This window comes from Numida meleagris, chromosome 1, assembly GCF_002078875.1.
Source record: "Numida meleagris isolate 19003 breed g44 Domestic line chromosome 1, NumMel1.0, whole genome shotgun sequence".
In the NCBI taxonomy this organism is placed as follows: domain Eukaryota; kingdom Metazoa; phylum Chordata; class Aves; order Galliformes; family Numididae; genus Numida; species Numida meleagris.
Genome location: NC_034409.1, coordinates 52,291,491 through 52,303,462, shown reverse-complemented (window position 1 = coordinate 52,303,462; position 11,972 = coordinate 52,291,491). Strand labels below are relative to the sequence as shown.

General features: G+C 39.0%; 1 protein-coding gene across 1 annotated transcript; it reads left to right on the top strand.

Annotated features, from left to right (window-relative positions):
* On the top strand, nt 227-10,954 carry NCF4 (neutrophil cytosolic factor 4). Its single transcript, XM_021385971.1, has 10 exons — nt 227-1,694; nt 2,545-2,629; nt 3,920-4,073; nt 4,387-4,457; nt 5,254-5,381; nt 6,342-6,399; nt 8,013-8,111; nt 8,850-8,980; nt 9,069-9,134; nt 9,921-10,954. The coding sequence occupies exons 1-10, from the start codon at nt 1,663-1,665 to the stop codon at nt 10,147-10,149; spliced, it is 1,053 nt and encodes a 350-aa protein (XP_021241646.1). The 5' UTR covers nt 227-1,662; the 3' UTR covers nt 10,150-10,954.

Sequence of the window (11,972 nt, the reverse complement as noted above, 5' to 3'; positions counted from 1 at the left end):
CTTTTCTGTTAAAGTTTGCCCAGTTCTTGCGCCTTCTGCAATCTTTTTATACATCAGGAGAGCCCCTCTGAATTTTCATGAGTTTATATATACTGATCTTGTAATTAAAAAAAAATTAAAAGTTCTGGTCAAGGTGATCTTTTTCTATTTCCTTCTGAAGGTCAGGAGAAAGCAAGAAGACTGCAGTTAGAAAACTTCATTATGGTCATTCTCATTCAGGGCAAAGGAAAGAGAATAATTAGTCTGCCCCCAGGTTACATGAGAACTGCACATTTAGCAGGCCTAATCAAGAAAATGAAATACACAGCAGAGTGTGGAGATCTGGGGAGATACTTGTATCCAGCATTAACGTATTAAAATGACTCTTCAATTCTGTTTCAGTGACACAGAGCTGCAAATCGCTCCATACAAAATGTTGTGACTTCTGGTGCCTTCTGATCAAGAGACCATAATTTCTCTCACATTCTATAATGATGCCTTCAGTTATCCACAGGAAAGAGATGGGTGAAGAATTTACTTCATTAAAATGCAGTAAAATGTAGTTTACTATTAAATCTGATGATTGCAGCTGTCAATAGATTTTTACTGTGAAGGATGCTTGTTGAGTTTTGGTCCATTGAGATGAGAATTTTTTTTGGTACTTGATAGCAGAACGATGAGAAGAAACAAGATATATACTGAACATAAACATGGAAGAGAGTTAGAGGCTGAAATCTGTAGGCAAAGGTACTGCACATGACAACTTTCTGACTAGGGTGGGTGAGATATGCTGCAGCTCATCCTCGGCATTAGGAAACGATGGTTTCTCCGTCACTTTATTCCTTTTATTTTCTTCATGAAAGATTTTAAACTTGCGTTACACAAATACTGTACCACTGCTCTCTGTGTATGAGGCAGAGCAGTTATGATTCTCCTTGGGAGAGCTGTTACCTTGTCTTTGTGGATGGCAAATGTGGATTGTTTGGAACATATGAAGCTGAAAAATCTCTGCTCTTTGAAGGGCCCATGTCTTACTTGCACTGATCATTCCTTCAGAGCTCACTTTCTGAACTCCTGTACCTGATTTCCTGGCACCTGTGTCTTTGAGAATGTTAAGTTTCCTGACCATTCTTTCTATTCCCCCTTGAAAATTTATTCTTTAGCTCCACCTCCTGGCTCTCGGTCCATGGAAAAGAGGATCCTTGGGAATCACAGGAGCTCAAGAAGAGATCAGAGGTATTAATCGTAGCTTACAAGCCTTGTTAGTGTAGAGGTGTATTTGGGGTCATTATAGCTGGGGCAGGACAACATTTGTTGAGTCCCCTCATACTGGTTTCCAGAGACAAGTGTTCCTCTGAAGAGGTGAACGGTGGCTCACAATTTTTGCATTTTGTTGGGCTTTTGGTTTCTCAACAGTGGCAGTTTCAGTACGTAACAGACCTCACAAAACAATCTTTCTTTATAACTTGTTTTACTTTAGTACTTCCTCAATTTCATGAGGGTGGGGAAGTACAGAAGAAACTGACACTGAAACATTAGAAAAAACAATCTCTGAGGCCTTGCAAAGGGGTCTTGATTCACACAGGGACAAACGCCGAGACCAGGCTCATCCTATTCATTCAAGATCTACCTAAAACCCAGAGGAACAGAGCTTAACCATCTGGATTTAGGAAGCTGAAAATCATGTCTCTTCCCCGACAGCTGCGAGAAAAGAGGTAATATGTCTGTCCTTCCTTCCTACAAGCCTCCATGTAACTACTACGATCTGCATGTTTAATTTGGATGCAGGCTTCTCTGAGGAGTCTAACAGGCTTCTTGTTACCATAGCTGCACGGCTATTAGGTTTCTTGGTGTGGAGCATTAAGTTGGAGTGGACTTTCTTTCTCCTTTCCTAGGAAATGTTCACAACCTGGGACAACAATGAGTCATTGTCCTTTTTATAGCCACAGTTTTGCTTTCACTGGGATTTGTGACAAGTGTTTGTAATATGACTAGTTCTATCTCTTGATCTCCATAACCACATCTCTCTTCACAGTACGTGGTGGTATTTATGGTGTTGTGGGTGGTGTTGATTCATGCCATTCTCCTCGTACAGCAAGATATTGCGAGACTTTGCATCATTACTTCAGCCTTCCAGAAGAGCTATGGGTTGCGGAAACCCCTGCTTGGAATGTGTCATACCAGAATAAGTTGTTTTTTCATAGGACCAGAAAATGTAACATTACTTCAGCTTGGCATTCCCTAGTGGATCCTTTTTACAGTTTGTTTTTTCTCTCTATCTCATGCTCAATCCTTTTTACTTCAGTGTTAATATAAATAACGCTCTAAGGATTGGTATGAGATTGAAGCAAAGGTGAATGTCTTCTGTTCGTTGAAGATTCTGTGCCATTGACAAGGTCCTATAGGAAAGAGCACTGGACAATCCATTGTGTTTTCTTGTGTGGATAATGCAGACATGAAACACTGGAGTCTGGTCTCATGGCTGCTCTTTAGGTGTTCCTTCAGGGATCCCCCCTCCACTCCTTCCTTCCTGAGTAACTTAAATCTTTCCTTCTTGTTTCACAGTGATTTTGACCAGCTTCCAGATGATGTACCTGTTTCAGCTAACATTGCAGATATCGAAGAGAAGAAAGGCTTTACTAATTATTATGTAAGAAAGGAGATTTATCTCTATGTGCTCTCATCTCTGACTGGTTTGGGGAACCTGGTGTAGCTGCTTTTTGGCATGAATAGCTCCATGCTGAAAATCTTTCAGTGCTTGTCTTTTCTGAAAGGGAGGTTAGTCTATCACACATTTAGTCTAATTTTTTTGCTGGGTGAAACCTGACAAAGGTGTCCTCTAATACTTCTTAGTTTCTAAATTCTTACCTAACCTCTGATTTATTTCCTGTTAGAATGTTGCAACCTTAGTGAATATAGTGGGGAAAGGAATTCAGAGAGGGCAGAAGGGGAGGGTCTTGACTCCATTTTTCCATGGTACCAGCAAGTTAGGATTCTGCCATCTACATAGAAGATAGTGTATCTTCAATATCATATTTAGATCTGACAATGAGTCATGAAAGTGTGCACAGGAAGGGAATAACAGGGAAAAGACCTGAGATTTTCTGAAGTGGGTTTTGGATAAGACCTGCTCAGTATGACTTCAGCAGATTATGCCTTCTTTCCTGGAGACATTGCTCATAAAAGCTTCCTACCGAAGTATGCAGCTTTTACTTTGGAACGTAGTGATATTTTGCTGCTCCATCTTTAGGTTTCCTGAATGATCCAACTGCAATGTGACTTGGAGGTCAGTGCATGGAAATCAGGGACTCTTTTACAGCAAAGCAAGCTTGGCAATAGATAACACCATAGGAGTTTAAGGGAAGTAATTAAAAGTGAATAGACTAAGGTTTTTTTTTTTTCATTCTGTCCTTACTTTTGGTCAGATTACATAGACTATAATTTCTGAAAACTTGTACTTCAAAGTCAAAGAGAAGTATGAATGCCTTCTACTCTGAAAACCAGTTCATTTAGATTCCTGTCTATAGATTTAGATGTACATCCTACTATTGAAAATATTGGCTTTGATTCCTTGGTATCTTCATTCTATTTCAAATGACAGTATTTATAGTTCCCTCCTTAATATGCTTTGCTCCTCTCTGAGGGAAGGTATGTAAACACTAAGTATCATCTAGTCATTTCTGGTTTTCATGTGATAGAAAGCAGCTACAGGAACATGATATATGGGAAAGTTGGGCCCATGCTCATACCACACTATGTAGTATTAAGCTGTTAGTTTCTAGTACTTCAGTGTGCAGATGCTTAACTGGAGCCTCGCTTTCCACTCTGCCTCTAAGACAATATTCCCAGCACTGTAACACTGCCTACTGTATGCCTCACTTTAATTTTTAAAGCATTTTTAATTCTGAACATCAACCCAAGTCCCTGTTCTCTGTTTCAGATGTTTGTCATTGAAGTAAAGATTAAAAGTGGTGGCAGATACCTGATTTTCCGACGCTATCGTGAGTTCTATGCCCTCCACACCAAACTAGAGGAGAGATATGGGGGGGAGAGCAAAAATAGCCCTTTTACCTGCACACTCCCTGTATTGCCAGGTAAGCTGTGAGTACCAAATCTGCATGATTAGTAGCTTTGTCCTTCCCAGTCTGTCCTTGAGAGGAGTGCATTGTATGGAAGTACACAGGATTGCTATCTGGGACAAGGAATTAGTTCCCAGCTGTGGAAACTGGAGAAGTCAAGGTCCTTTGATAGTCCCTCCACATGCAGTAAAATTTATATAGAAACCTAAAATCCTTTAGAAAATGTCTATTTTCTTGGTGTTTCTGTTTTCTCTTGATTGTATTATTCCTCTGACAGCCTTCATTCTTTTTTTTTTCTTCAATAACTCATGGGTTTTATGTTTCCTAGGGAAAGTTTATGTTGGAGCTAAAAGGGAAATTGCTGAGAACAGGATTCCCATCCTAAATATCTACATGAAGGTAAAACTTTGTTATAGGATAGAGATTGCACTGAGCACTGCAGATACTTTACGCCTTGAAATCAACAGAGAGAGACATTACTGTTATAGTCCTAGGTAACTGCTTCTCTCTGCACCTTTTTTCAGAAGGCACCGTGTCCATACCATGGGACAATCTGCAATCCTAGTCGCCAGATTGTTCAGACTGTAGGGATCCACTGGATTACGCACTTTGCAAAGGAAGTGAAAACCTGCCTTCTTATCTAGATAGATATATTTACAAAACAAAGAAACTACAGGAAGTATGAGGAAATGGTGAATCTTAGGACGTTGCATGAATATGGGGTTAAGTGCACCTAAGGGACTAGTAAAGCAGAGTGGGCTTCAGAATATACCTGCCCCACAGTGAAGACACAGCCAGAAACATCAAGGTGAGAAATTATTGGCTGCAGGTTAATAGGAACCCTGACTTTAAGTCATTAATGGTCTGAAGCACAGGTCAAGTCTCCCAGTATTTAAGATTGCCCTCTTTCCACAGCCATTCATGCTCTGAAAGGAAATGCGAGGTTTACACAGTAAATCAGGCACACAAAGAGTGAAGCAATACATTGGCCAACTCCAAGAGTAAACAGGAGAAACTGTCAGCTGTTCAGCCTAGTCCTGCTGAGGGAAGAGGGAGAGGAGGGAGATTTTTCTGGCAGCAATAAATATCCTACATGATCTTGTAGATCAGAGAAGCATATTTGGTACATGTAAATAAATAGAGAATTAATCTTTCCCGCTGTTATTACTCTACTCCCTACTTGCTCTTGGCACAGAACCTTCTCTGCCTACCTGTCTGGGTGTTGATGGATGAGGAGGTGCGTCTGTTCTTCTACCACTCAAATTTTGATAGTGAACAGGTGCCCAGAAGGCTGAGACGGCTTCGCCCACGGACGCGCCGAGTGTAAGCGATTGACATGTCTTTTCAGTTTGATGTAGGAGATGCTGTCCAGTTCTGTGAGGAAAGAGAGCTGATGATCACCACTGTGTTTCCCAGAACGAGGGCAGTCCATGAAGTCCTAATATGAGGATTTTTGTGGGGGAGTGAAAACATGATATTTCTTGCTTTCAAAAATCTAAAGTTTTTAAAGCACAGGTGGTATTTCATTAAAAGGGAAATTAAAAATTGATGTTATTGTTTGCTTTCTCAAAAAAAAAAAATGCTCCCTAACTCTACCCATTGATAATTCTTTAATGGTAATATCTATTATAATGTTCAGGCCAAACTTAAGGATGCAGGCTTGCACCACTAAGGTCAATGTGAGTTTTGATACTAAATCAAATGAGATCTGGCTCAGACAATAAATGGAACTGAGTATTCAGTCTGTTCCTGTCCTTTATCTGAACACAGGCCTGTCTTACATGCCAGCATCGGCACCCTTTGCTAAATGGATGTTGTACCTCATTACCCTCCACAGAAATTCTCTTTTCAACACAGCAAAGACGGACTTGATTACTTTTCACTTACCCCAAAAGGTGCAAAACCTGTGAGCATGTATATGTATGATAGCAGTTTGAACTGAGTGCCATAAATGCTAGAAACAGAAATACCCAGAAGGTAGAGTAGAGGGGCTAAGCAGTGCTGTAAAAGACAGGTCCAGCACACTGACTGTATTGAAAATTCCATCTGTTCTCAGCAGCAGACATCATCAGATTGCTGCTGCTCTGCACTGAAACTGAGAGAACTAGGGCAGCGTTGCATCCATATTTATTTACTTCAGTGCTGCACACACAGTCATGCACTTTCTCCAGTGATCTGTGGCTTGTCTGCATTGTAAATAATGAAAATGTGGACAGTGTACTGATCACGTAGTGTTTCTGATGACTAAAAAGACAAATTTACCTCCTTGTTTTCTCTTTTCAGTAAAAGCATTTCATCCCAACTGCCTGTTTTGGACCGTGTAGCAACTCCTCGGGCTGAGGTGAGTAATCTGCACAATCTGTCATTGAGGACAGAGATTAACTCTGTTGTGCTCTGGTATCTCTTTGATCAAGATGCCTCTTCCAATTAGAGCTTGGGGAAGGAAGGGAAAGTGAAAACGGCACAGGAAAGCAATTGCTTTCAACAATGAGGAATGAAATACAGAATGGAAAGAAGTGCTCTGTTCCTCGTTACATAAATAATGAGGAGGTCTGTTGTGAAGTCAGAATAACAGGAGATTCAAAACTGAGAGACATGTACTGCCAAATGGTCCACATTTACATAGTTACACCCATAAATTACATTTAAAGCAAACTGAAGCTTCGGTCTCATTGAATTCAGCATATGTTTGAAAGCTTTGCAAGTGAGGCATCCTGGTAATTTATGTAACATTAGAGTTCTACTGAAAGTGCCTATATTATTCTCTTTTGCTGTAAATTGCCTTGGTATTAGACACACAGAACTGCCTTGTAAGTGGTACTTGCGGACTTGCTTTCTGGAACATGTGACTTTTTCATGTAATGTTAATAAAAAACATGCAGTTGCTTTGAGGTTGCTTTGTTTTTACACTGATGATAGCAGCTCTCGGATCTGCCATATCTCTTGGGTTTTATATATTCTTTTATTAATATTTAATCTACCTACCAAAACTTTTCAATAGATCAAAGAAAGGCTTTTGAAAGGGCTATTAAATAGACATATGAGCTGCTAGCATGATAGTTATTGTCTCTTTTTATTAGGAGAACCGTAAAGACAGCCTCATAGAGGCTCTGAAATTTGGCATTAACAAGACCAAAAGGCCCATCCCAACACTGAATAATAAGGAACATCTTTTCATTTTTGCTCTTCTAAGAGCATTTAAATGACTGCTGTGCTCTCAAAGGACAATGGGTAGATGTGTGTTTTTGATAACTCAGCAATTTTAATTATTCAAGAGCTTGTTAAGATGGTGGCATATGCTTGCCTCTTTTTTTTTTTTTTTTTTAATTTCCTGAAGGGGGCATCTAAGTTCCACTTTAACCACATTAGTTTTATGGACTTTCCTGAACCTCTCAGTTCAGCAGACAGGCCTGAAAGCTAGATGTAAAAAGAACAGTTAGTTACCCTTAAATTAGGACACAACAATTCCACAACTTCCTAAGGCTCTTTGTGACATTTTGCAGCAAATCAGAAAGCTGTAAAACTACAGAAATAATACATTTTTGGTTTGATTCTCAAGATTTCATGTTGTCAAGATTTCAAGCTGTCAATCATTTTCAGCTCTTCTGACTTACTTGCTTTTATGTGTTTTCAATGTCTTCATTTCTCTGGTGCTCCATGTCCTGACACTTCAAGAATCCTAGTGTGTAGCCCTTTCAGAGACACACTTATCCTGATGCTCTCACTACTCCCACAAAGCATTTTTGTGTTTGCAGAGTAGGAGAAGGAATTGTGAGAACTGCAGACTGCTGTCATTTATATGACCTTACTTCAGAAATAGATCTGTGGTGACAGAGTGCATACTATTCTGCTGCTTACCTTCTGCCTGTGCACTTTGCGAGAAGATAAAAAAGAAAAAAAAATCACATGTATAACTCCGTGAATTAATAATTTCAGTGTTATCACTTTCCATAGGCACTATTTGATTTTTCTGGAACCAGTAAACTGGAACTCAGTTTCAAGAAAGGAGACTTGATCTACCTCCTCAGCAGAGTAAACAAGGACTGGTTGGAGGTAAGGCTGTGACAGTGGTACTGAATTATTGACATACCTTGACGTGAGTAGAAAGGGGCTTTCCTAGTCCTTGGGATCTTTCCCCTTCTTTCAAGGTGAAACTGTATCATAATAGTGTGTCATAGCCAGGAATAAATCCTTGACTCCAAATTTGAAGTTGTTTTCTCCTGTGATGGTTTTTAGCTTACAAATTTCCTGCCCTCTAGACTTCAGTTTTCATTTGCATTTTCTACTGCTGGAATGTCCTTTAATTCTTTGGAAGTGATTAGAACACAAAAAGGCCACAGAAAGGAGATGGAAACTCCATGTCAGCGATTAATTGGTTTCTTGCCTCGGGGTGAGTTGCTATATACTTCATGCTTCATACCACAACACACGTCAGCTTAATTACAGAGAACTTGGGCAATGCAGCAGTGTTCTGAAAAAAGGATGAGGAGAACATACTGCATGTTTGTTGATACGGTATCTCTGCTTGCTTGAACACCGCAGCTTTCCCTAGCAACCATCTGATGTTCATTTTTTGCACTCAGTTTCATTCGTTTGCCTTGTATTTTACTATGCAATTGTATAATCCTTGTTCAGAGATAGCATCAGGTCACTTCCATAACTTGTCTTTTCTTGCTCATAGAAGAACAATTCTTACTGTTGTTTCCATGGAAATTAATTAAATTTCAGAACTTATCATATGTAGCCAAAATAGCATGTTTTTCTTCATGCTAACCCTTCCTGTAATTCCAGGGAACAGTTAATGATACCACTGGGATTTTCCCATCTGCTTTTGTGAAGATCATAAAAGATTTACCGCAGCAGGAAGATACAGTTAATAAAATACGCTGTTATTACTATGATGAGACAGTAAGCACTATCAGGTAATAATATAGTCTTCACGGTTTCTGCTCAAGAGATGCCAATATTCTCTTTCATGATATGCAATTATTAGATTTGTTTTTGTTACAGGGATATATCAGTAGAAGAGGATCTGAGCAGCATTCCATTATTCAAAGATCTCATGGAACTGATAAAGTAAGTGGAAGCAGTTAGTTGCGTATTTAATATCATTTAAACATTAGTCAAGTTTCTTCCAATCCTAAATTTTCTACACTTTACTTGGCCATCACCGTGTTTTAGATGTGAAACTCTTTTCAAGTGTCCTCAAGAGTGTGTAATGTGATTTGGCTGGGGCCCATCTGTGCAGACAGCAGTTTGCTTTGGGATTGTCAGCAAGCATTGCATGCCACACACACATGCCACACATATTCTGGGTACAGTTTTCTACTGCACATTGTAAGATCAGAACCATGCTCCCAACCAAGGATCTGTTGTCTAATATACTTCTTTAGGATGCAGGACACCACCTTATGATCTGTAAAACTAGTGTTGAGCTAGATTAAAGTAGCACTGAACATCAAAACATTAGAATATTGAGTATCAGTAATAGTCTACTTTGATTAAATATTCTTCCATTCCTTTACCTACCCTTCTCTCATAAAAGGGAACCATAAGTAGGCACAAGTGGTGAGTAACCACAGTCAACTCATACGTATGGGAATTTTTTCCAACTTACGGAGTAATTGTGCTATGCACATGGACTTACTGGAGATGGTTCTGTCAGGCTTCTTAGCTTAAATACAACCCAGCATGAATGTGTCTGTAGGATTTTTAGTACTAGCTGTATCAAGAATGCCAAAACACCCAAGGCTTAATGTGACTTTTAGAAAAATTAATTAGATTGCCAGTATATTGTTCATCATGCATCACCTCCCAGGCATTTCTTGACTTATGGCAATCAATTCATTTCTTTTCTATCAGGCAGGAGTTTGACCAACATGACATTGTTTTGAATTACCGGGACTTCGATGGCGATCTGGTCCGGCTGCTCTCTGATCAGGATGTTGAGCTCATGGTGTCTCAGAGCAAGAAAATGACAACTGAGAAGCATTTCTTCCCTTGGAAATTGCACATCACTCACAAGGACGACTTCAGTGTCTACAGCACTAGTCCAGCAATAGGCGATACACAAACAGTTAGGGCGACATGAGTGCTGTAGGGTAGCAGTTCCAGTAGGTAGCTACATTGTCCTTCAGGAATCCTTCTCTGCAGACAGTTTCTTTTAACAAGGCTTTGAAGTGAGATGAAAAGAGTAACACTTAGTAATTTATTACCTTTCAATGTAAAATCTGTACTTAGCTTTTTGAGCTGTTTAGCACTCCTCTGTAATAAAGACATCTTTATGAAGACCAGAGAAAGTGAGGAATAGAGAAGTAAAATCACTGGATTTGTTCCCAAAGCAAATCACTGTTATCTTGCAATAGAAGTTAAGCTGAGGGTCCTGAGCCGAAGATCTGCTCTAATCTCCATCCTTGCTTCCAGAGTCAATTACTTGCCCAGAATGTCTTCATAAGCTTTTTTTTTTTTTTTTGTCCTCGACTGCCACTGCCTTATTTTCACTTCTTAGTATGAAAGTTTCTGTGCCGTTGCTTATGAAAGCAGTATTGATTTCTATCACATGGGAGACTGACCAGACATTCAGAGTTTGTTCTAGAAGCATCAAGAAAGCTTTATTTCAGCAAAGAAATTACAGCCTGGTTTCGCTTTCTTCTTTCCACTGGCCCGTACTTCAAAATCTGTAGATCAAATCTAGTATACTTGCAGTGTTACTTATAGACTTCTCATAATTGTACAGTCTATCTGTTTCCACATTCTGGGATAAGTGGTGTGATGTCTATCCAAGTAGTAATCTCTTCTTGGTCTCTCTTCTGCTTGCTAACCCCTCAACGCAAAACAGAACTAATAATAAATTACTATATCAGACTTTTCAGTAAATAAAGTTATGCATATGTTTATTTTATCAGTTTCTATTAAATTTTTAAATTTTTATTCTTAGGGGGGATGAAATAATTAAAGCTCTTTTAATTAATTAATTAATTTTGTTTAAGAGAGAGGATTTGGAGAAAGAGTTCAAATGTTACCTATTTAGCTTTTCTTAAGCAGAAGTTTGTTATTTAAAAAAGCTCCAAACCTTCTCGTCTTTTATTTAATGGTCATGCAATTAAAATATTCTCCTTGAACAAATTTACTGCTGCTTGTTAGAATTACAAATTATGTATGCTTTATGTAAATCGTACGATACCTAAAATACTGTATTTTAAAAATACCATGCAGTCATGGTGTTAAAAGGATACCATCATGCATAAATATAATCAGGAAAAAAATAAGAAGTTAAAATGGTTTTCAAATATTGTGCTTCAGATTCACCTCTTAGTTTCCATGGCATTAAACTATACTTCCCCATTTAACCTTCCCCATTTATCTGCGGCTCTGTGTTAATGCATATTTGTTGAAATAGTCGAAATAATTTATATTGAAAGATAAGCATTTAGTTTCCTTAATTGAGATCTGTAAATAATTTCTTACTTGACACCTTATTAAACATATTGATCTAGAAATATACTAACTGTGTACAGATTTGTTTAAGAAAATATTCATTTTCCAAAGAACTGGAACATGCTGCAGGACACACCTGCTTTCCAGGTTCAATAGTTGAACCTGAAGAATCCATGCATATTAAATTTCAGTGCTAGATTACATATCACAGAATCGTAAGGGTTGGAAGGGACTAGATAATAAGGGTATTATCTAGTCCAACGCTCTGCTAAAGAACCTTCCCTACAGTAGGTTGCACAGGGAAGCGTCCAGGCTGATTTTGAATATCTCCAGAGAACGAGATTCCACAACCTCTCTGTGAAGCTTGTTTCTGTGCTCTGCCACTCTCCCAGTAAAGCAGTTTTTTCCTCATGTTTGTATGGAATGTTCCGTGTTGCACTCTGTGCCCATTGCCCCTTGTTCTGCCACTGCACACCA

What these genes read in the sequence shown, in the direction of transcription:
- NCF4 (XM_021385971.1), top strand. Translation starts at nt 1,663, where the DNA reads ATGTCTCTTCCCCGACAGCTGCGAGAAAAGAG. An exon ending in TAGCAACTCCTCGGGCTGAG is followed by an intron (nt 6,400 to 8,012) that starts GTGAGTAATCTG and finishes CACTTTCCATAG; the next exon opens with GCACTATTTGATTTTTCTGG. An exon ending in TAAACAAGGACTGGTTGGAG is followed by an intron (nt 8,112 to 8,849) that starts GTAAGGCTGTGA and finishes CTGTAATTCCAG; the next exon opens with GGAACAGTTAATGATACCAC.